We start from the raw sequence: 25,470 nt of genomic DNA, 5'->3' as shown, positions 1-25,470 counted from the left end.
AGCGATTTAAGTGGAGGGCCATGGCGGTGGGTTGTTATCTTTAGTATTCCCCGAGGTATATGGGTCTAGTCTTTAGGAGCCTTTCAGGCACGGGGTAATGTGGCGGAGTCCTCGGTCACCCAAAAGAAAAAATTAGCCATTGGGCCAAAAATTCATGAATTATTTATGTTTTTATCTTTACCTATGACATATGTGAATAATTATGCCGAACTGCACGTTTGCATAATCACAAAGGAAATGTTCGATTTGGCGCGTTCACATCCTAGAAGACCTTACTGTATACACCTCGAAAACAAGTAAAAAGAAAAGGAAGGGGACCAAGAAAGCAGCTTTGTCGCTTTCCTCTACCGTTTCTATTTTAACTACGACCTAATAAATTACGAGCTCATTAAAATAAAAATAAAAAAAAAAGAGGAAGAAAAGGACACGAAATGCACCAAACAAGTGTCCCGTGAAGCGAAAAAGTCTAATACACGACCTCCCAAACCGCGCAAGGATTCTGACACGTGTATTTTAAAATTGACCGGCCTTCGATTGCTGGCTTTAATCGCCAACCAGCTACCCCATCCTGAATGTGGCCCATTACCATATCGAGAATAAATTATCTTTTTTATATACCGCGAGAAATATCGAAAAATAGTGTTTTTTTATTTAATTCGTTTGCTCAAGACGTGTTCTGGGGCAGCGTAGGCAGGCTTCCGTCGCGATATAACGAAGGGAAAAAAGACGAAATCGTCTGCCAACCGGTGTCTCCCCGGTCAAGAAAACAGCGGAGCCAGCAGCTTTCGGGACGGGGAGATCGGACACGTGTCGGTTGGCTGGGAATTAAGGTGGGGGGTCGGGGGGCCTCTTGTGTTTGGAAAGAAAATGATTCTTGGGTGGCGAGTCGTTTGAGTCAGGGGGACGGCCCATAGATCCCGCGCTTTGTCCCCGGTAATGCGTGACCTGATTCTCCGCGGGATTGCCGGTGACCCGGTTCTATTTGAAAAAAAAAATAAGTAAATAATATATATATATATATATTAAGTGAGAGATGTGAACGCCAGTCCCCCTTTATTTCTAAAGGAAATCTCCTATTCCGACAAAGTAATGAGAATATCACAAAGAAGGGTAACTACCTATGTGAACATATTAAAGTAAAGAATACTCAACTAACGTTGCATTTATTTCTTTTTTCTTTTTTACTTTAGATGGGAGATTATTATAAAGAAAAGGAGATGTAGTTCTTCTATGATAAAATGCCTATTTTGTAAGCTCGTGAACAATGCTATTTTGAGGTCCACAGGCCCATGAAATACTCCATCTCGAGTTGCATATAGTGAGCAAGTATGCGAGATGAAAGGACGAATGCTGTAGTGGCAAATACCCTTTTTATCAAATGGTATCACTTAATGCCTTGTAATCATTTAAAAAAAAAAAATCACATTGTGGATGTTGAGGGAGTGGACATATTCGCGAGACAAGGAGAAAAGCTGAATCTTCCACTCCCACTTGTGAATTTCAACTTATGCACGTTGTCTATGCTTGAACCTAGCGAATCGTGCAACAATAACAATGACCCATTTATTATTATTTTAAAGTACTTGTCTACATGAAACTTTGGCTTTTGATATAACAAGGGTGGTCAAGTGCCATGTGAAATTCATGTAATTGATAGGTATATTATAATTCTCTCATGGAGACGGCAATGAATCTTAAAAAAAAAAAAGCAATAATGCTACATTTGATCGTCTAGACATTTTAATCAAATAAGATATAGATGAGATAAGATATCCGATAACCTATATATAGCTTAGTAAATGTTCCAATATGACATGAATGTGCACATATATTACTCGAATTAGTGGTGTAAATAGATATAATTGATTGAATATAGAATATAATTTTCCTTTTGAGATTTCAACAAGAAAAGAAAAGGTAAGGCGTGGGTTCTAATAGTGTTCACATCACTCCCCAAGCTTGGTGTGATCCCCTTCTGCTCACATGACACCCGTGTGGTTGCCACTGTTGGTTTCAAGACTAGATCTCATGTCTAAAGTAATTGAGCACGAGAAATAGTTTAAAGGTCGCCTCAATGACCAAACCTCAAATCTTAGGTTGGCTGGGCATTGTGGTGGTCGTCACATGACTAGCCTTGACATGGTCGAGTAACAATTGTGCAAGGTCGTTGACCCAGGTAAGGTGGTCACACAAGTAACATTGATGCACAACCGGCGCCAATAAATCACAAACAATAAGAGGGAGATAGAACAAGTGAAATGATTGAGTTGTTTACACATCTCCTGGCCCAGTGGAATCCCCGATCTTGTCAAATAGCAATAACCACCGTCGCCATGGTGCTCTCGAGATAGCAACCGCCATCCTTGTGGTCATCTTTCACAATAGCGGCCACCATTCCCTCTCCTCCACCGTCTTTCTTCCATGATTTGGCTTGATTTTTCTTGTGTTTTTCTTTATTTATTCTTTTTTCTAGATAGTATATTTCCACGATGAGTGTATCTCTATATAGCATTATATTCAATTCACCAAACAAAGTCTAACTAACTCGCAAAGGGGATTATGCCAGAATAAGTTTAAGAGAATATATAACTTGTCTTTTAAAACTTAACAAGACTTATAGTTTGAAATGCTTTTTTTAGATTGAGTTGCGAGACTATTTGAATACTAATTATAAATTCCCATAAGTTCAAAATGAGTCGAGATTTTTTGGGAATAACTCGATAAATTCAAACATGAAAGACATTTTGCCATAATATTTTATACTAGAAGAGGAGGTTTCATCTGATTCGTCCGCTTTGACAGGTTTCATCGTATACTGCGGTCAATATGAATTTTGTTGCACGCGTCATGCTCCTCAAAGTAATAATCATCACGACAGAGGAGAGAGAGAGAGAGAGGCGGGAAGGAGGCGTTATGTAATTTGTAATGGTGGGCCCACGTGGGGTCTGTGGGTTGGCAAGTCAGGGATCTGTGGGGCCTACCTTTTGGTGTCATTTAGGAATTTGTTTTTCCTTTTCCCTTTCCTTTCACCGTCTTCTCCGAATCGAAAACATAAGTGAACCTTAGGGATGTTTAATTCCCTAAATCCATCTCAAACACCACTAATCCGTCTTCCCTAATTCGTTTGAACTAAAAAGATTAAGTCTGATCTTTTAAAGGAGGAAAATGGAGTCGGTCAAAGCTAGTTAACTTCACTAGAAAAAATCATAAACAAAAAAAGAAAGAACATGATCGGTATAAATTTCTTTTCAAAAAAATCGAATTAAACACATAATCTTTCTTTCCACTAATAGAGATCTAGGCTCCAAAGAGTTGACTGAATAAATAGGACGAATGGGAGATATCAAATTATGGAGAACATTAAAATTCTTAGATCATGAAAAACGAAGAGAAATTACTTGCTTTAGTTATCGAATTGAAAATAAATGGTTATGTTCACAATCTTTAGACCACCCGAAATTGTAAAGTGAATTATTGCACTTTTATATTTGTTTTTTCTATTTTTGTTTAGAGGCATTAAGGCCACAATTAAACTATGGTCCTTGGCTTTACTTGGATTTATATGGATCAGCCTTGTTATCCTGCTCATGAGACCTATCTATTTTGTAGCAACTTTGCTATAGATACTTGATATATTGATGTATGTTTAATGCCAAAATGAAGGGTGTTCTAAGACTATTAGAATTTTGTTAGTGCATCTGTGTCCTGTTCAAAAGCAGAGAGAAAAGTTTTACGTTTTTGTCAAATACTTCAAATATCATATGAAGGTTATAAAACAAATAATTGTACAAGCAAATATATGTTAAATAAGAAATCAAAAATTACTTGCTCCCGCAATATGTGGGAAAAAAGCAGAATGTTAAAAACACCCATTCGAACAAATCATAACATAGTAATCCTACAAATAGTATCTATTGATTTATTGAGACACGCATTTGGAAATATTATCATAACGCTTTGTTCAGGAGAGAGGGAGAGGCGAAGAAATGAGGAAAACTTTTTAGAGATCTCCATAAAAGGAAAAGGAGCGAGAATTCGAAATAATTTCTTTTTGCAGGTCCATTTTTCGGTCATTGTTAACCTAAAAAGAGATTCCGCTACATTATCATCCAAAAAGAAATTCAGAAGCTCTGTTCGGCGTCGTCCAAAAAGGAGCGATAGGAACGAAAAGAAAAAGGAAACACAAAAATAAAATAAAAACCAACTTCACGAATTTCTTTTTAAAGAAAAGGAAGAAACGAAGAAAGGAAAAGGAAGGCGGTCGGAGGAGTAGGTTGGTGGGGACAAGCGAGGGAGGAGCTAAGGACGACGGTAGAGAAAAGAGAACCGAGCCATGAAGGAGACCGGTTCCATTACAACGAAAGGAGGGGGGCCAAATTTCGACGAAAAGGAAAAAAAGGAAGAAGGGGGCCAATTTCTCAACCAGAGAAACCCCTCCCCAAAAAAAAAAAATCGAAAATTATAATATATATTTTTTAAATAAAGAAAAGAAAGAAGAACCCTCCACCTAAAGAAAACAAATTTAAGCCACCCCCTCTCCCCCAAAAAAGAAATCGAAAATTATAATATATGTTTTTTTTAAATAAAGAAAAGAAAGAAGAACTCTCCACCTAAAGAAAACAAATTTAAGCCATCTCCCTCTCTCTCTCTCTCTCTCCACCACCACCCCCCACCCACGAAACCAGAGAAAAGGCCAAAAGAAACGAAAAACACGTAAAGCCCAGAACGCGAAAGAAATCAACATAAATTCCATTCCCATCTCTTCACCGAGATGAAGAAGCGGTAACAGGGAGCTTCCGCAACGAGGCGATAGCATCTCCGGCCCGCGTCTTGCTCTTCCCTCTCCAATCCCATCCATCCATCCGCCCGAACCTCCCTTTCTCTCTCCATCTCTCTCGCGCAGCATGATTCCGAGCCGAGCCGCCGCGGCGCCCGACGACGTCCCGGAAGCCGCCGGATCGGCACCGAAGGGGCACGTACAGCAGCAGCAGCAGCCGCAGCAACAGGTCGGCGCCGGCGAGCCCAAGTACAGGGGCGTGCGGAGGCGGCGGTGGGGCAAGTACACCGCCGAGATCAGCGACCCCGTCAAGAAGGCCCGCGTCTGGCTCGGCACCTTCGCCTCCGCCGAGGAGGCCGCCCGCGCCTACGACCTCGCCGCCGTCCGGTTCCGGGGCTCCAAGGCCAAGACCAACTTCCCCGCCTCCCTCTACGACCGCGACGACGCCCAGGCCCAGGCCCCGGCCCGGATCCGCCGCCACGCCGCGGCGCGGGAGGACCCCCAGCAGGGCCGGCGCGCGTTCCCGCAGCGGCCGACCTGCAGCAGCCTGAGCAGCACCGTGGAGTCGTTCAGCGGGCCCCGGCCCCCGCCGTCCGCCGCCGCCGCGGCGCCGCAGCAGCAGCCGGAGAAGAGGTACCGGAGGTCGCCGCCGGTGGAGCCGGAGGACTGCCAGAGCGACTGCGATTCGTCGTCGTCCGTGGTGGACGATTGCGGAGGGGGCGTCGAGGAGGGGTCCTCGTCGACGTCGTGGTTCAGGAGGAGGGGTCCTTTGCCTTTCGATCTGAATCTGCCGCCGTCGTCGGGCGGGGTCGACCTCGACGGCGAAGATCTGCGGTTGTGCCTGTGAGTGGTTGGGCGGCCCGTAAAGAGATATTAAAAGCCATGTCTTGAATTATTTTTTATTTTTTTTCCTCTCTCCCGATATTCTGCTTGTATTCTCATTGCGGAAATGGAATGAAAAAGATGAGATGAAAGAAGAAAAAGTCTTTAACTTGATGCGCATTACTGGGCGATTTTTTCTTGAAAATCAACTGAGATTCCTGTGGTATGAATATGGTGGATATGCTGTTACATCTTCTTGCCGATGCCTGAAGGCATCTCTGCATATAGATCTGCAGAGGTGATGTTGATGTTGCAGTGGTCTGTCCTTGGATCAGCAGGTTTCCAACTTTTTCTGCGAAATTTCGTTTGCTAGGTGAAATAGATTCGAGGTTCGCGTTGTTGGGCATTCGATGCCAAATGGGTTCTTGTTGCTCGCCATGGATCGAGGGTCTTAATGCGTTTTCCGATCTGGAAATGCGACCAGACGGGATCGATTCTTAGCATGTCCTTATGCCATAAACAAGAAATGGTGATGTTTTTTGGTGTCTGGAAGCGTTTGAATTCGCTTGCGCTGCCTTGCCTTGCACGAGTTGCTCTCTGCTGATATGCCTGAAAATGGGCGGGGCTTGATGCGCGTGATCTTTGTTCTGAGACATGAATTCAGGAATCGAGATTCGGTCGGAAAGCAGAGTTGGGGAATTCGGACCGAACGTGGTTGGGAAGTCGGTCAAGTTCATCGAGCACGGTCACATTATGCATTTGGTTAGACAAATCATTCCGGAACACGGGGGATTGGCCATTAGTAAGTTCATCGTGAGCTGGAGTTAGATTTTTGGGAGGCTGTCTCCGGCCTATTTTCGACTGAATTTCTATTTTGATTGGGGACGGATGCTCTTGCCGACCCGCAAATTTTTGATTTATTCATGGAATGCGCTCAAACGTAACCTAAACCCTCAACAGCAGTTTCCAATCCAAACTACGAAAAGATCCCTTAAGACATCAAGAGTTGACCACCTGGATGCAATTGCTGTTTCAGGTAAAATGCAGTGTCTGCACAAAATTGCTGGGCGGAAAAAGGTGAATCGCTGATTTGAGAATTAGCAATCTTTCTATAGCCCTTACGAAACTTAGCACACAACTTCAAGATACTCGTTCTTAGTCGTCCTTCCGAAGTGCCCCCCTAGAGTCTTATTATTTTTCTTCCTGTTTCATAACTCGGGCGCTTAATAAGTTTTATGATCCGGGCGCTAAAACCATGAATTGGGTCGCGTTGAGAGGTTTCACAACGCGCATCGGTTCGCATACGCGTCAGATAGGCAGGCCGGGGGTGCCATATGAACGAAGGAGGAATAAGTGGTGGTGGGTGTTAGTGCCAGCTCGCATGTCATATCAATTCGCTCACTCGGTTGCCATCTTTGAATTGTGGACGAGGGAAGCCGCTCGGAAACCGGCTGAACGGGTCGTATTCGGCATGGGGGATCGACTTTTGCCTTATTTTTTTCGTGTGGGGTGGGGAGAGGGGGTGGGGGTGGGAGGGAAGGTGCCTCCGGGTATTCTGTTCTGCTTGTATTATTGTATTCGTTGCTTCCACTTTTGTTCGAGTGGGACAAGACCCCTCTCTCTTTCTCTTCTTTTGCGAGGAGGGGGTGGGGGTGGCTGAAGATTCGAGTTTTGATGGGGGGCGTGAGTTGGGGTTTTCGAGCCTCGAGCTGATCGAAGGCGTCGGCGTAGTGGGTTTGAATGGGTGATATGATGTGGCATCTGGTTGGGAGAGGGAAAGGTCATCCGGCGTGGGGGTAGGGGAGAGAAGGTGGGCGGCACGTTTTGACCACCCATTTGAGTCCCGGCAAGACTTTGGGAAATGCATCATGTATTAGGCGATTGTGATGTCGACTGGAGCTGGTCGTCTAGCTGGATCGGATGGGGCCGGGCCGGGCTAGAGCTAGAGTCGGGCGGGTCGGGTTTTCTCGTGTGAGAGCATTGCTCAAACCCCTTCATTTTACCCCCTCGAGATTGGGCGGTCGTTCACCCTCCGACGTCCATCCTAATATCTATTAGAGGGACTATGAATAATAATGCCCCTTTTTTCGTACAACGGTGAAAGAGAAGAAAAAAGAACTTTGTCAATTAACCCTCACGCTTAGAATTATTGGTTTGCCAACAAAGACATGTAAAATTATGGCCCAAGTGAATGATATCAGTTTTACGGACTGTTTTTTGAAATCGTTTGTTCTTTTGTATCAACGGGTGTATGAGACTTTCGAGGTCGTCCTCCAGAGAATGTATAAGTGTGGTAATTCCGAATCCGTACTCAAGTCTTGAGGAGAGGAATAAACACACTTACCGCTTTAAGTAATCCATTGATCATGGTTCCTATGTTCTTATCAAGGCCAGCTTATTAGACGACTATCTCTTCCGAGCGGCCGAAAAAATTAAGCCAACATTGGCAATTACTCGTGCATTTGATTTGTTTAAGGGGAAAAAAAGGAGGAGGTAAAAGTAGCCTTTTTTTCTTGCTAAAATTGATAATATACGGGAAAATTTCAAGTAAGAACTTGAAATACCCTCATTTTTTTTCAAATAAGAATTTCAAGTATATTTGTATTAAATAAGAATCTGAAATAATCATGTCAGTTACAAATAAAGATTTGGAGCGGTTATAACAATTTTGAATGAGGGTTTGATTTTATTGGTTCGGTTGACTAATTTTTTTCAATTGATTGAGGGCACTTTTGTCAAAAGAAAATTTTATTTTTAAATTATTTCAATTTTTATTTTCTCTTTTATCTTTCTTTTTTCCTCGTCAGTCGCTGCCTATGGTCACCTCCATTGTGGCACTTGTTGGCCACGAGCGAGGCGACCCTCACCTATATCTGGTGGGGCTAGCCTCGCCCAACCCTCCAAGCATCGTCGGTGGCTAGTAGTCGACCACCGGCGAAAAGGAAAGGATAACCAGAAAAAAAAAAAAAGAAGGACAAAAAGGTAAATGACGAAAATGTCCTAATCAACTAAAAAGTCAGGTTATTTTAGAAAATAATAAGACTTCAAACTTTTATTTAGAACAAAATCTACCTCAGGTTTTTTATTTAGAATTTTCCAAATATATCCAACTATTGTGGAATAAAATTATACCTGAACGTATGCAAATCTTTTAAAGGTTTCAAAAAAGTTTCCTTTTTTTTTCTTTACCTTTCGCATTGGGGGAGTAAAAGGAACAAGTTTTACCTGATGCTACTTGATAGTGACATATGCATAAAAATAATTTCATTTTCCCTTGGTAGGCTTGTTCCCCGGCGACGCAGAATAGTTCGGGCGGTCGATGAAAATGGAGGGCTTTCGGCCCGTCGTGAAGAGGCAAATGGAGGGACGCTCTTGGACCGCAACGAATGTCGCGTTTCGTACTTCGCAGGTTGTATCTGCTGGCCCAATATGAAGCCACAGTCTTCTAGTCAACGCACTTCATATTCGTCATCCATCATCCATCACGTCTCTCTCTCTCTCTCTCTCTCTCTCTCTCTCTCATTATGCTGAAGCTTCGGTTTCACCGCGCTGAACATCATCTAAACTTTAATTGTTCGAGCGTGCTACTCATTCGCCCTTCGCATCGAGTACAAATGTGCGGGGATTGAGTAATTTGTAGCTTCATTGACGGGGCATTTCGTTTTACGAAACCTGTACTATAATCTCTTGATCCCACCGCGAGATGGGTGTTTGATTAGAGAGCAATCTTTTCTAGCGACACAAACCCATCCGCAGGTAAACTTGGGAAGACGATTTGGTTAACTTTGAACGATAGATCTCCCCATTTATTTTAATCTTTCCCCCCTCAATCAAAGCCCATACGAATCATTTTCTCGTGGACAACTCACATGCATCGGAGCCAAGCAGAATCCAATCTTTCCATATGCAAGACCCACCTAATCGACCTCGTCCCGCGATTCACAGGCGGCCACCTGCACCTGCGAAGATCACCCAGCACACGTTGACTTGTTTATGCGGTGTCCTCCTTTTTGTCTTAATCGGTCCCGGCTGTTTCCATCGCCCTCGTGTCCTCCTACGTTTCGTTCGATCCCCGCCACGAGCGGAGCAACGTGGGGGCGCCACGCGTGGCGTTCTCATTGGGGGGCGGCGGCCGAGATTGGCGGCCGAAGCGTACACGTTGCATGCGCGGGCCCACCTCCAGCTGGATTGCTGCATACGGCGATGATGCTTGGGGTCCTCTTTAACTTTAATTTTGAGTGTCAATTCCGAAACGCATCCTAGAATAATCGGAAATCTTATTTATCTATTTATTTTTCTACTTTCGGATTTTTTTTTCTCTCTCTCTCTGTAAATGGATGGGTTAATCGAAAACGTAAAGTTACGAGAGAATCCGGCGGATTCAAGCCTTGCGAAGCGGGAGGTAGACAGACATGCCGAATGTCTCCCCCTCTCATTGGCTGAGCTTATCGACAAATTACTATGCCCACAATGACGAAAAGGATAGATGTCCTCAAGGTTTAAAAAAAAAAAAAAAAAAAATCTATTTTTCTTTTAAAAAAAAAAGGGTTAGACCGGTCATATATTCATTGAGGTCGCTTATTAATCAAGGAGAGTGTAAAAAGCAGCTAACGCAATTCAATTGTGGTCGTTTTGATAATGGTGCCATTCGAACTACAAAATGTCCAATTCAAATAAATGTTGCTTGATGCACATGGTACTCAAAAAACATACCAAAAGCAGAAGATTTTTCCATGCCTTGCGATATATAAGTCGTGATTCTATGAGTTTGTCTAGTTCGAAATTTTATCATAGGTTTGTTTTACTAGACCTCGATTAGCATAAGATATAAGGTAAAAGGCACCAAATATCTTAAAACTGTGCCTCATGACAATAATCCCAAACTTATACTTATGTGACACATTTATTTTTTGTCAATATTTCATCGATCGGCATCATTAAAAATTTACCTATATGGACACTGAAAAGTAAACATTACTGATATGACGCCCGCACTATTTGTGGATGCTGAAAAGTAAATGATGCTAACATAGCATTGCATGACTTAAGTAAAATAAAATGAAGATATGTGGAATCTTAATAGGGGTTAAACGTGTCATTTAAAAATAAGTTTGTGATTGTTTTGTATGGAAAGAAAAGATTTAGATTAAATATGTCATAATGGGCATAATTTGAAGTTTTTAGTGATTTTTTTCCTTAAACTACTTATTAAATTTGACAATATTTGCATCCGCAAAAATTAGAAAAAAATCCCGACACTTTTGCCCCACCGCACATAACAAGTTAACAACCCGATGGAAGTTTAGAAACAGGAAACTCAGGATTTTGCACTTTGTCCGTCGCGCCCCCGCTTCCTCGGAGGATCTCCCCTCTTCCCCCGTGCCGTCACCATCCGCCATGGAAGCCGGCGGCGGCGAGGAACCTCTGATCGGCGACCGCCGCCGGAGCGTCACGTTCGCGCGGTGCGTGTCGCACGCGCAGGACGAGCTGCAGAGCTTCCGGTCCTACCTCCGGTGGATGTGCGTGGACCAGTCGAACGCCTGGACCGCCTGCCTCTCCTGGTCCATGTTCCTCATCTTCGCGATCGCCGTCCCCGCCGCCTCCCACTTCCTGCTCGCCTGCTCGAGCTGCGACGCCAAGCACGCCAGGCCCTTCGACGGCGTCGTCCAGCTGTCGCTCAGCAGCCTCGCCACGCTCTCCTTCGTCTGCCTGTCGCGGTTCGTGCGGAAGTACGGCCTCCGGAGGTTCCTCTTCTTCGACAAGCTCTGGGACGAGAGCGAGACGGTGAGGGATGGCTACACCGACCAGCTCAATGTACGTTCTCTCCATCTCTCTCTTTCTCTCTCGATGATTTCTGTGCCCGTGACGGTCATGACGATCTTCCGGATTGTGTTGCATTAAAGTCGCGATTTTTACCTTGATTAGTTGCATGCTGCATTCGTGACATGTGATCAATCTTCCAAATTCAATCTTCCTTGATTTGCCATTGGAAATGTTAGTTAATAATCGACAGAGGATCCGCTCTCATTTTTTTAACGAGGGTAGTCGTTGATTTTCAACGGTTTTCCGATCCGCGTGGCTTCTGGAATGCGTGGCTAGCTAATGAACAGGTAAAGAGCAATAAGAAGGTTCTGGGTCCGAGTCCTGACGTGGAAGTTATGCTTTTAGCGTTTCTGCCTTTTCATGATTCTAATCGACGACCTTCGATGCGTGGCTGTAAAGTTGTGTAGTGTGAACCTGGACTAGTGTAGGACCACAGAATTGATGGGGACAGGGATCCACCACACAGAGAGAGAGAGAGAGAGGTGATGATCGACGATAGGCAAAGAGATCCCGTTATCTCCTGGAAAAATGAGTAGATCAAGCTGATCACATGTCGAGAAAGCAGGCCGACACCACTCCCCTTGATATGGTATGATTAAGCTGGTTCTGTCCATCACAGTATCGAGATAATGAGTATACATTCAATACCATGTTGGAGCATAGGGACTTTCTGGTGTGGTGTCATCTGATCTGATTCTTGCATGAGCCTGGCTCAATTGAGCTGGCACCTAAATCATTAGATCAGGGAATCCACATGAAGCCCACACCGTCCGACGGTCCAGATTCTTGGATGAACGGTTGACCAAATAAGTAATTGTATAATACGGGGATCTTACACTTCTCATACATGATTGGAGATGAACAAAATATCCATGGCAGCTTTCCAGCAAGAAGGTTAAAACTCTTCCCGTCCCTGGCAATCAGCGGAGCATGCGCTCATAACACCACCATTTTTTTACGTCTCAGATTCATATCAGAAGCATGTGGCGCCACCAATTAAAGAGCTATAATAGATCTGCGGATCTTATTTGACTCTTCAAGAGGAAATTCATGGATGTCAAGTCATCTGAACAAGCAGGGACGAATGAAGAGCATACTTATAGTTGGTTCAAGTTACAAAAACTGCAGTCTTCTATGCATGGAGTTCAAAAAATGAATGGAACAGCAATTTGGGGTTGGATACCATAAAATGTGATAGAAGAGAGAATATGATAAATGATGGCTTGCAGGATCATCAAATTTACAAGTATAATTGGCTGGACTTGATTGAATGTCTATTTTCTGTGATTTGTAAGCTCAACTATTGATGCTTTGCTACAACCTGATGATTGTGTCATGAGTATGAGCATTAAGTTGACCTCTCATCATCATAGAAACTTGGACCATCGCTTGCACGAATTGTCGTGATGACTAGAGTAAGGATCATACTTTTAGGTGTTTTCTCTTTTCTTATTTTTTTTTTTAAAAAAAAAAAAGAGGAAAGGGGTCTAAGAAAGATTGCTATTTGTCATATGGTAGGTTTTTGCTAGCTATACTGTTATGACATGCTAGATTTTTACTAGCTATAGTGTTTTACCTTACATGCTGTACAAACATGTCATCGTTCATGCAGAGATCATTGAAAATCCTCTCCATATTCGTCCTCCCCTGCTTTGCAGCTGAGAGTGCTTATAAAATATGGTGGTATGCCTCAGGAGCCTCTCAAATACCATTTTTGGGGAACGTTTACCTGAGTGACACCGTTGCTTGCATCATGGAGCTCTGTTCATGGCTCTACCGCACAATGGTCATTTTCTTGGTGTGTGTACTCTTCCGTCTGATCTGCTCTCTCCAGATCTTGCGACTGCAAGACTTTGCAAAGTTGTTTGAAGTGGACTCAGATGTGGCTTCGGTCCTATCTGAGCATCTTAGGATCAGGAGACACCTTCGGATCATAAGCCATAGGTACCGTGCGTTCATATTGTGGGCTCTGGTTTTGGTCACTGGAAGCCAGTTTGCTGCTCTGCTTGTCACTACCAAGTCCACCGCAGATGTTAACATTTATCGTGCAGGAGAATTGGCTGTAAGTTCTTTACTCTAAACATTCAGAAAGGGCTTCACAAACTTATTTGCATCTTTCTTGCCCATGAGGAACTCTAATTCTGAGATCAATTTGCAGATTTTCATTACAATTCAGAAATTATTAATTTGTGACATAATGAAATATGTTTGTGCACGAGCACCTCTCTTTTAGTACTTTCCAGCTTTAACAGCATACTAAGTGGGGGTAACATTTGTAATTGCACAGCTTTGCTCGATGGCTCTGGTTGCCGCACTCCTCATCTTGTTGCGCAGTGCGACCAAGATTACACATAAAGCACAGTCCGTGACATGCCTTGCGGCAAAGTGGCATATATGTGCAACACTCGATGGTTCTTTCGAGGCAAATGATGGTGAGACACCAGTGGCTCAGGCTGCCGATGGCCAGGTCTTTGCTGTTAGAAGTACAGAATCAGAGAGTGATGCTGGGGATGAGGAAGATGACTTGGACAATAGCAAGTTAATCCCAGAGTATACCTATAGTACCATCTCATACCAGAAAAGACAAGCCCTTGGTAAGTCCTTTCAACCCTTTACCTTAATTTGAAGAATAATTTGCTTAACCTTAACTTGAACGGAAGCATGTCCTAGTAATAATTTTGACAAATAGTACCAAAACGACTCACCTTCCACTCGTGTTGATGTTGAACTGTATGTTTTTGCACATTTACATAGTTGGCAGCAACATAAGTGATGGTACCAAGGGACCATAATGTCCCCATTGCATATCTCATCTCGCATTGGAATTCATGCTTCTGACGTAGATCACAGGATAGTTGTTTTGCTGACCGAGTTCCTTGGCTAATAATGGCAGTGACATACTTTGAGAATAACCGGGCGGGGATAACAGTGTACGGATTCACGTTAGACAGGACTACTCTGCACACCATATTTGGCATTGAGCTCTCCCTTGTGCTTTGGCTGCTTGGAAAGACCATCGGCATATCTTGAGAAATTGAGCATTTGGGTTTGAGACTAACTTATGCCGCACCAGTTGCAGCACAGAGGAAGACCATCGGCATATCTTGAGAAATTGAGCATAAGGGGTTTGCCAGAGAGAGAGAGAGAGATAAAGAGTTGTGCATGTAAAGGCGTTCTGTTCATTTTTTTCCTTCTTATTTCCGACCTGTAATATCCACCTATGTAGAATATGATCATCTGATCACATTCATTTTGTAATCCATATTGGGTTTCTGATTACTGCGTGAGTTCAGCTCAATTGGGTGACGATTGTCCCCTGGTAACTCAAATTTCATGCTGCCGGAGACTGTCCAATGTTAAATTTCTGGAATTCCAACTCTGGGTTTCTGAGCGTTTGTTATTCTTGATTGACAAATCCATTCAGGTGAACCCCATGTCGGATGGGTGTTCGATGGAAGCTCTTGTACTTGCTTGGGACTCAAGTTAGGTGTAAAACTGATCGACAAACTGACAGAGTTAGGCCTTCATGAATAACCCGAGCCTCCAGGTTAGATGGACTGCCCGCACGTGTCGTATTGAACGACATGTTTGTGTTCGACTGTCCCCTGTTATGCGACGGGGACATTTTCCCAGCGATCTCATTTTTAGGCCTAGCTTGTAACCATCCGTCACAATCAGTATCATTGCGGCAAACATGCTGTGGCGGCTGTGTCGTGGAAAAGTTCAAGGCCGTTGTCCAGGCTATCGCTTTATCTGAATAAACGGATATGAGACTAATACAGTAAGGGGCGAGCAAAACAGTCTGACCAAATCCGCCGGTTTTGGGTGATCTGAACTGGTTCAATTCTTGATTCTTAAAATTTGAAATTGATGAATATCGATCTGGTTTCCGATTCCAGGCGTGAACCGAACTATGACCGGACTAATATATATAACAAGACAATCGGGCCTTTGGTCGAGAGAGCCCTACTCTTATCAATTCTCAATCGCCCTCTCTTCGGAGACAAACAAGCTTTTATATATGTATTAACAAACATGCTCCCAACCCAAGTGCCTTTCACTATTAAGCTAAGCATCTGGGGTACGATTCTGATTTCTATTGGACATAGCTCAAAAGTGACTAACCCTCTCGCCTTCCTAGCCGCCGCCTAGAGTGCAGCCTGCCTGTTGAAGACCGAGGTCACCCTATATCTATCCAGGTGTGAAGTGGGAGAGGAGAGAGGTGATGAGGGCTCCTTTCGCATTTTTTGCAAGTTTACAAGTAGTGATTGAGATTGCATTGGATCGGACAGCTTTTAGTTATTCTTCTGCTTGCAAGCTCTCAACACGTGTGAACTCAGAAAGCGAATTAAAAAGACTAGCTACAAGAGATTATCTTTTCATAGCCTTTAACTTAACTAGTAATATAACTAGATTACGCTATTCGATCCCAAAAGAAATGTAAGTTCATTGGCTTTATTGCTCTTTTGCAGTGCTATTCTAGCCAAGCAATTATATATATATAAAAATTTTTATTGTTCCGAAATCCTTATTCCCTGCTTGTTGCTCACACGTCTCACTTCTCTCCCTCAACCCACGCCTCCCTCGCGATTCGACGCATCCCTTAACTCTCACCCAAGTCGTGTCCTTCGTGCCTCAATGCCTCCCTCTCGCGGTCTCATCTCGAGACTTGACTCGACTCTCGGCTCCTCTCTCTCTCGCCGCTTTTCACTAGTTCAACTACCGATCGTGACCACAATCACATCTAATCAAGGTAAATACTCAGTGCTCTGTTTTCTGCCCGTTCCTGTACAAAGTATTGGCTACGAATTACAGTTGAGATTTATGTAAACTACTCTTTAATTTAGGATTTGTTAATGAACACCACTCGTTTTGATGCTGTTGTCATAAGCTTGGATGCTTTGATTTTGCGTTTAGATCTCTTCTTCAAACCGATCATTGTGTGTTTGTTAAAATGCCAAGATGAAATGCGTGAACTAGCATGAGAAGTATCCTTGTTCTTATTGTCTGGATTGATTGTTGTTCGGTACAGACGTTTAGGGCGCGAATGTATGGTTTTCCACATTTACACAGTTGGCAGCAACATAAGTGATGTTATCAAGGGACCATAATGTCCCCATTTCATATCTCATCTCCCATTAGAATTCATGCTTCTGATAGATCACAGGATAGTTGTTTTGCCGACTAGTGTAACTTATGCCACACCAGTTACAGCACAGAGGAAGACCATCAACATTTCTCGAGAAATTGAGCATTTGCGGTTTGCGAGTGAGAGAAAGATAGAGAGTTGTGCATGTAAAGGCATTCTGATCATTTTCTTCCTCCCTTCTTATTTCCATCCTGTAATATCCACCTATGTAGAATATGATCATCTGATCACATTCATTTTGTAATCCATATCGGGTTTCTGATTACTACGTGAGTTCAGCTCAATTGGGTGACGACTGTCCCCTGGTACCTCAAATTTTATCCTGCCAGAGATCGTCCGATGTTAAATTTCTGGAATTCCAACTCTGGGTGTCTGAGCGTTTGTCATTCATGATCGATGATCCGTTCAGGTGAACCCCATGTTGAATGGGTATTCGATGGAAGCTCTTGTACTTGCTTGGAACTCAAGTTAGCTGTAAAAATTGATTGACGAACCGAGATGGTTAGGCCACCAGGTTAGCTGGACTGCCTGCACGTGTTGTATCGAGTGACAAGTTTGTGTTTGGCTGGCTCCTATTATGCGACATGGACATTTTCCAAGGGATCTCATTTTCCGGCCTAACTAGGTCTATCATGGTCGATGTCATCGCAGCAAACATTGCTGTTGCTACTGTGTCGTGGAAAAGTTCAAGGCTGCAGTACTGGCTTTTGCTTTATTTGTATAAAACGTACACGACAATGTCTTACTCTCTAATATTGACTAGGGAGCAAAAGAACCGAATCCAATCGGCCGTTTTTGAGTGACTTCCGCAGGAATCGGTCTGTTTCCATTCCTAAAATTTGGAACCAGCGAATATTGGTCTGGTCATGGACAAAATTACCAGAATCGGATTGATATATAATATTAATATCCATTACTCTGAAATCTTAATTCCCTACTCGGTCATGCTTCCTGCTCATGCCTCTCACTCTCGCTGCCCTCGGTCACACATCACTCACGCTTCCCGTGGCTTGACGCCTCTCGCTCAAGCCTCCCTCATGCCCGCCTCCCTGGTGGCTCGACGCATCCCTCGGCTCTCACCTGAGTCACGTCCCTTGCTGCTTGATGCCTCCCTCTCGCTGTCTCATCTCGAGACTTGACTCTTGCCTCCCTCTCTTTCTCTTGCCTCTTTTCACTAGGTCAACTACCGATCGTGACCGTGCTTGCATTTCATTAATGTAAATACTCAATGCTCTGTTTATGGCCGTTCTTTGTACAAGTATAGGCTAAGAATTACAGTTGAGATTCATGTGAAATACTCCTTAACTTAGGATTTGTTAATGGACTCAACCTGTTTTGATGCTGTAGTGATGAGCTTGGATCGTAACAATTGCTTCAATGTTGCGTTTAGATCTCTTTTCCGAACTGATTCTTGTGTGTTTGTTAAAATGCCAGAATGAAATGCGTGAACTAATCTGAGAAGTATTCTTATGCTTATTGTTTGGATTGATTGTTGTTCAGTAGTCGTCCTCATTGGAACACCGAATTGTGACACTACAATCTACAGTCAAGACCTTACTGGATTCACGTTAAATTGCTTGTGTATGTGTTACCTTTCATGTATATTATCTCATATAAAAAGCATATAAAAATCTGCCATGAGAAATGTCAGGTGTTCCGTAAAGTCATTGAGATTTGTTTCTTTGACTGTGCTTGCTGGCTTTGGAAGGAACTGAGAGATTTATCATTGAAATGTCACCGGTTCCTAGTTGGTTCTATTCCCAAGGATCAATAGGTCGATTCTCACTTCCAAGATGAAAATTGACTCATTTTGAAACTGATCGCCCTTAGTTCAAGGGGTGGAGTGTCCGCTATTGCTCTCTTTGTATAGATAAAAATGAAACTCTTATTTATAAGGAATTCATTATTCTTCTTACAAAGAGGGTCTTCTATTACTTTCCACTCATTTTGCTACCTTATACACTACCCTTGTTCCTTCCCTCTTTTTACTATTTCTTTGTTCTAATTGTAAGCCTTGTGTATCGGAGAAGTCCCTTATGTTTTGGCACGATATTTTTGCGGTTTTTTCCCAAGTGCCCCAACTTTTATTGAGAAAAAAAATGGAGAGAAAAAGACAAGGAATACCAAACCTTTCGTACGACACTTAAGTGTCAAAACTTTTTTTTTCTTTCACTTAAGTGCCACAAATTTGAAAAATCACTTACTTAAATACCAATTCCAATTTGTCTTGTCGAAAAATCCTTGATTGAGAAGGCCCTAGGTGAGGCCACAAGGGCCCTTGCCAGTTCTAGGCCACCATAGGCGACGCCACTTTGCTTAGGGTTAGTGAGGTCACGATGCCTTTGCCCATGGCCTGCACGACCAGATCTAGGTCAGGGCTGCCTCACCCTCGTCATGAAGGCCAAAGCGTTGCAACACCTCACTGACCGTGGGTGATGACGCCTAGTGCGGGCGAGTAGATGCACACGTGGTGTCTGCTACATCTAATGGCCTTCCTACTCTATTTCGTGGCACGCTTATATGAAAGCCACAAAAAACTATACCTTGCTTCTAATAATTATTTTCTCTTTAATATTTGAAAATGAGAGATTTTAATCCTAAGTTCAGAATCACGCGAAATATGAAAGATGCTTTAGGTATTCTCGGTGAATTTAAAGTAGAATTTTGAGAAATTTAAATGCTATAACAGACCCGGTCCGCGAGCCGACTCAATTTCACTGCTCGCGCCGCCTCTCTGCGTGGGACTGGAGCGAGGGAGACCGACCGAAACAGGCTCTGCTCTGAAGAAACGCCGTCGCAGAGAAAGGGGGAAAATGTTGCCGCAGAGGATGAAGAAGGCCGTGGCCGACAACCCAAAGAAGCTGGCCAACCTGATCGACCTCGTGAACCTGCCCTCGACCGTGCGCGACTTCATGGGGCAGTCCCAAACCTCCCGCCTCGGCTGCTTCATGCGCGTCTGGTCCTACATCAAGTCCAACAACCTCCAGGTCAGTCGAGCCCCGTAGGTTGCGGTCCCTGTTAGCCGAACCGCATGCTAGTGTTGATTCGGTGTTTCGGTACGAGACCCTCAGGTTTATCATGCGATTCGTGCGGTGAATCATCAGTTCGGAATTGGGTTCGGTCTGTTCGTTTAGGGTTTGTGGAGTAGTGAACTCGCTATCTTGGGCACCTGGTTGACGAACGTTGAAGTATTTGGAAATGAGTGTTCCGCGTTGGGAGTAATTTTGGTTAGGGCAGTGGTGTCCATAAATTGATCTTAATGAAGTTTGGATATGCTTTATAGTTTTACCTCCCTTGGGCGAAACTATTTGCTTGTGAGCAAATGGGGATTGGTGTCCGGCTGCGGGCAAGCGAATGTTTTTCTGGGGTCGAGCAATTTGCGCATGACCAATCGGGTGCGCAGCTTCTTGGCACTGCTTGAATGTGTAGAGAAACTTCATAACCTGTTAATTGTTCTGCTGAAATTGCTGCCAGTTTGTGCTGCTGAGTGAAATTTCATCGAGTTATGCGGTCGTTTTATCTGTTTTTGGGGTCCTGCTCTAATTGAGCGAACAGTTGACTTTGTCTTGCATGAGTTGTGCTGTATCGCTTATCTGAAATGTGCGTCGTTTGTTTCTGTGAGCAGGATCCTAACAACAAGAACGTGCTGAACTGTTGATAGCTCACCAAGTCTCTTTACTGGCAAATGAGATTTGACTTGCAAAATGGAGCAGTAAATACTTTGTCATAAGGCATCGAAAGCGTAATATTTTTAGCTCATTTACAAATACCAACCGAAATGCAATTAAAGAATGTACAATTGTCATATTCATCAATTGTAAAATAGAGTCGTGAGTGCTATGATAAAGGGGTGTTGTGCACGTGATAAGACATAGCACGCATAATACCTTTCAAGAAAACTTTTCTATGGAAATTTTTATGACACTAATATTTTTCCACACTCAAGTGACCCCACCACAATAATTTTGTGTCCCACTATTTAAGATGACTTTGACTTTGACCTTCTACTGGACCGTGTTGACCACTTCACAATACAAATGTGCTTTATCAGTGGAAGCACCCTCCCCCACCGGTACACTCACCTGCATTCTAGAGGGACAAGTAGTATTTTACACGTTTTAATAGCACTTTTTTAGCCTATTTTAACGCATATAAAGTAAATTCATTAGATATTTACACAATCTGAAAAGTGAAAAAAGTAAAATTAAGATATCGCAATTCGATGTATTGTCAAGTAGTGTACCTTGATGAGCCAACAAATAAAAATAAAATTTAAGGAGTTCGGTCCCTATCTCGATGTTTGAGGGTGCATCCGGCACCACCTGGGAAAAAAACAAAAAGAAAATGTCACATGTTGGTACTTTTACTCGAAAATCAATATCTTCTCTCTACTTTTTTTAAGGTTCAAAAGTTAAAATATTGTTCTAACTTAAAAAAGAAGAAGGGATAAGTGTATTATAAATCTTAAAACTTATAATGAAAATGCAATTGAGTCCTAAAACTTTCAAAAAGTGCAATTAAATCCTAAAACTTGTCACGAAAGTTCAATCAGTCCTAAAACTTTCAAAATATTCAATAAAGTCCTAAAAATTGTCTCGAAAGTGCAACCGAGTCTTAAAACTTTCAAAAAATGCAATCAATGGAAGGACTTAAATTGAACCACTTTGATAAGTTTTAGGACTTGATTGCACTTTTTGAAAGTTTTAGAACTTAATTGTACTTTTTGACAAATTTTAGAACTTAATTGCACTTTTTAAAAGTTTGAGGACTTAATTGAATTTCATGACAAATTTTAGAATTTCCAATGCACTTATCCCAAAGAAGAATGTCACTGTTGGTTTTAAAGGTTCATAAGTAAATGGAGGATTGTATTTGGAGCAAAACTAGAGGGACCAATGGTATTTTACACATCCTAATGGCACTTTTTGAGCCCATTCTGATGGTGTAAAGTAAACCCATTAGAAATTTACATGATTTGAAAAGTGAAAAGAGTGGAATTGAGATAATGTAATTCGATGTGTTATCAAGTAACACATATCAATCATCCAAGAAAAAAAAAAATAGTGTGCCTTGCCTATAAGGGCCATGCAAAGCCCTTGGACCTTTAAATTGTCTAATCAGGTCATTAAATTTAGGGTTAATACAAAGAAAAACCATAAATCGATACACCTATGACAAATTTATCCCAAACTAATTTTTGACTACCGAAAATCTCAAACTAGTATACTTTTGTCAAATTTACCCAAAACTGATACACTTATGACAAATTTATCATCTATTAGTCTTCATTAAATTTTACTATCAAATTACTAAGTTTGATGACAAGTGATAGTTGACTAGTGTATCGGTTTGAGATTTTACTCTCCATTTGTCATAGTTATACAAATTTTGTGTTTTTTGTGGTATTAACCAAATTTAACGAATGATATTTTTGTCAGAATTATACCAGTTTGAGGTTTTTGGCAGTTAAAAAAATTATTTTTAGGTAAATTTATCACAAGTGTATCGGTTTAGTGTTTTTTGTAGTCATTTGGGGTAAATTTGTTAGAGGGTATCAGTTTAGGATTTTTTGTGATATTAACTCTTAAATTTATATAGCTTTTTAAAGAAATGTTTTCAACTCTAAATTTAATTAACGGGAGCTTATTTGTTCATCAAAGTGAGCAAGAGTCCGACGTGAAAAGTATCTTTTGCCATAGTGAGCCATACTAACGTAGTTCGCAAGCAATCATCATGTCTCCAAAATGACTAAGGATCACACCTATTTCCAAGTCAACGAGAGTCGGAGATTATCGTAAAATCCATAAATCATAATTGATAGCAAAATCGACACCAAACAACTTCCCTACAAATTTTTATCAAAGAAAGCTCTTGGATCCGAGCTTCTTCCCATTTTATTATCTAAAAAAAAAATGCAAACAAAGAAAAGATGTACTTTCATAACAGGATATACCAATTTACATAAATTCCCAATCTACGAAGTACGCCCCATTCATTTAATTGTTCTTTGAGTCGATCCATTGTTTTGGCACCTTTTCCATTTGCATATGAGGAAAATATGCCGAATTTTGTGTTTACATAATTGATATGTAAATGTTCAATTAGGTGCCCCAACACCCTCTAAGATCTTATTTTATACACATTTAAACAATTTACAGGAATTGTAACACTTAGTATAATTGGCATATTATATCAAGTCACTAATCACATGAAGACAAGAGAAGATTTCTATCGGTTTTGAAAGTTATAATTTCATTGTAATGAAGATTTCCTTCATAATCCTGTAAAAAGCTTATTGGCTTTATCATTAGAAGGAATTACTAATTATTGATTATAAACCTTCCTATGTCTCTTTACTAGCAAATGAGATTTGACTTACAAAATGGAGTATTATCATCAAGTAATACTTTCTCGACAAAGCATATTATTTCTAGCTCATTTACAAATACCGATAAAAATTGCAATTAAAAAATTTAAAACGAAGGGCATGAGAGTTGGTTTAAACAAAAAACAGTATGGATAGGCTATGCATCGGGAATTGTAATTGGGATTTCGATAGCATACATTACATTTGAAATGGGAAGGCCCAAATGGCTCACGAGAGGTATGAAAATGCTAGAGAGAATGGTAGCCGAGTGGATGGAGAAGCCAAAGGGGAAGGCCATCAAATTTCATGGATAATTAAATTGTCTGAGGAGATGTCTTTGTAAACTAGCATTGTAAATTCAATTAATAAAGATATTACCAAGACAGCTTGAAATGTCATTTCCCTTACAAAGGCTTGTTCCTAATGTCTTCTCTCCATATTTCTTGGTACAATTGTATATTATTTGATTGAGAAGATGACTAATATGATCTCTCAAGTACACAACTTAAAGAAAAGAAGAAGCAAAAAATAGTAAAAAAAAATGAAGCAAGTGCCATCAACCTTTACGGAAACCTTTTCCATCTTCCTATTTGCATAACTTTGTATGTCCATGAAGAACTATGCCTTGAAGGATCAACCCTGAAATCTGTGTATAGGATCAACCATTTTTTCTATTCAAAGAGTAAATCTTTGGGTGGAACGTCCTTAAAATTATGTTTCATTAAATCAACGTGGGACATTTGTATGAGCAATGGGTCCTATCAATATAAAAAGTTATATGAATAGTTGAAGGTTAACTGAATTCACCAATCTCTATAGCGTAAAGTTTATGCTAAAACTTGGTCTTCGAAACAATAAACTTATAGAAACATCTTTGGCCATGCTCTTTATGAGTGAAAACTAATTACCATAAATATCCTTGTTTTGAACATAGTCCTCTTGCTGAGCCCAGTCCATGCACAAGTTGGGCCTGCCATCCCGTTCACTATTCACTCTAAGGCATTATTTCGCTCTCGGGGTTTTTTCCTTATTTTATGGTGAGACCATATATATATATTTTTCTTTTTATAATTTGGAAGACTCTTATTTTGCTCCCGTCTCATCTTAGTATAGAGTATCTTAGTATATAAGTGGTGTTGGAATTTCTCATGCAAATTTCATTTCAGGCTAGTAATTTTATATGCGCATTCGATCCAATGAAGTGATTTGTAGTTAGCTTAGCTTATATTTTGAGGCTAAACGTTCACATAATGATTTTTGCCCACGAAAACTTAGGATAATCAAGACAATGGAAATTATAATTTATAGCAACTACTCTGCACAAGAAGTAATCCCTGATTCGAAAATACCGTAATGTTTAACAGAGAGATCAATTTTTATGATGTGTACAGCTAGTGTATTAGTAATTTAAAATTTTTTTATTAAATTTTCTCAATTAATATAAATGAATACGAACCATTTTTTGTAGTGATGGTGTCGGGAGACAACTACAATGATGGAGGATAAGGTGAGGAAGGGGAGGGTGGTGGTGCTGGGCCCGATTGGGGGAGGAACAGCTGGGCCCCCTAAAGGCAAAAAACCCACCACCAAATCATGGCCGAATTGGTGTGGATCCTCCTCCTCTTTCCCCCTTTTCCCATATTGGAAAATCGTTTCTCTCTTATCTTTTCAATTTTTGGAAAAACAAAATAGAAAAAGATTAAAGAATTGAAAGATTTGACCGATTGCTGAATCGATCTTCACCCCATCAGCCCTAATTGCGGAAACCCTAGCACTACGTCTGGCTCTAAGATGGATAAAGGAGAAGCGAACCCTAGCCGCACAAATTGAAGTCTCTCTCGACTTTAACTTCCTTGATCTGCCCATTCACGTATCAACTGATTGCTTATCCTTAGTTGAGGGTGTTCTGGGCCGAGAAGACCCCCCTTGGCAAGCCCAACCGTTCATTCTGGACTGCAAACTCCTCCTAGCCCAAATGGAAGACATAACTATTATCTATGAGCCCAGGCAGACTAACATGGCAGCGGACTGGGTAGCACGTGCGCATCGAGAAAATTCACTTCCATGTAATTGGGTTAATTACCCTCCTATGCCTCTTCTTTCTATATTATGTCTAGATGTACCTGCTTATGGTGCCTATGTTATGGCCTAGTAATGAATATCATCTCCTTTCGACAAAAAAAAAAAAAAAAAAAAAAAAAAAAAAAAAACCTCCCCAACGCTGCTGCGTGCTGCGTACACCTTATCATCCCGCGCTTCTTCATCAAAAGCCGAGAAAAACAAGAAGGAAAAAAGAAGGAAAAAGAGAGAGAGAAAGGAAGGAAAGGGAGGGGGCAGTACTTGTGTGGCTGCGATTCGCGGTGATGGCATGGGAGTATGGCGAATTCGTGGGGGATTTGTTAGGGTTTTTCAAGTGCGCCGCGATGCTCAAGAAATAAAGTTCAACCCTTAATTTTATGTTGATCATTTATAATTCCATTGGAAACAGAGCATAACCTTTCTATTGAACAAGAAATTTAACGGATGCATGAT

General features: G+C 41.7%; 2 protein-coding genes and 1 long non-coding RNA gene across 3 annotated transcripts; all 3 read left to right on the top strand.

Annotated features, from left to right (window-relative positions):
• Window positions 1-4,615: 4,615 nt before the first annotated feature.
• LOC104448187 (ethylene-responsive transcription factor 3) lies at window positions 4,616-5,776 on the top strand. The gene has a single exon (XM_010061980.3). The coding sequence runs from the start codon at window positions 4,905-4,907 to the stop codon at window positions 5,622-5,624; it is 720 nt and encodes a 239-aa protein (XP_010060282.2). The 5' UTR covers window positions 4,616-4,904; the 3' UTR covers window positions 5,625-5,776.
• A 5,109-nt stretch (window positions 5,777-10,885) lies between these two features.
• Window positions 10,886-14,798, top strand: LOC104448186. The gene is made up of 4 exons (XM_010061979.3): window positions 10,886-11,413; window positions 13,035-13,484; window positions 13,710-14,016; window positions 14,316-14,798. The coding sequence occupies exons 1-4, from the start codon at window positions 10,997-10,999 to the stop codon at window positions 14,450-14,452; spliced, it is 1,311 nt and encodes a 436-aa protein (XP_010060281.2). The 5' UTR covers window positions 10,886-10,996; the 3' UTR covers window positions 14,453-14,798.
• On the top strand, window positions 11,420-12,873 carry LOC120294590. Its single transcript, XR_005551802.1, has 2 exons — window positions 11,420-12,316; window positions 12,389-12,873. It is a non-coding gene; the product is annotated as an uncharacterized LOC120294590 (long non-coding RNA).
• Window positions 14,799-25,470: the final 10,672 nt, after the last annotated feature.

This window comes from Eucalyptus grandis, chromosome 6, assembly GCF_016545825.1.
Source record: "Eucalyptus grandis isolate ANBG69807.140 chromosome 6, ASM1654582v1, whole genome shotgun sequence".
NCBI lineage: Eukaryota > Viridiplantae > Streptophyta > Magnoliopsida > Myrtales > Myrtaceae > Eucalyptus > Eucalyptus grandis.
Note: the sequence above shows the minus strand (reverse complement) of the source record. Positions and strands in the feature narration are given on the sequence as shown.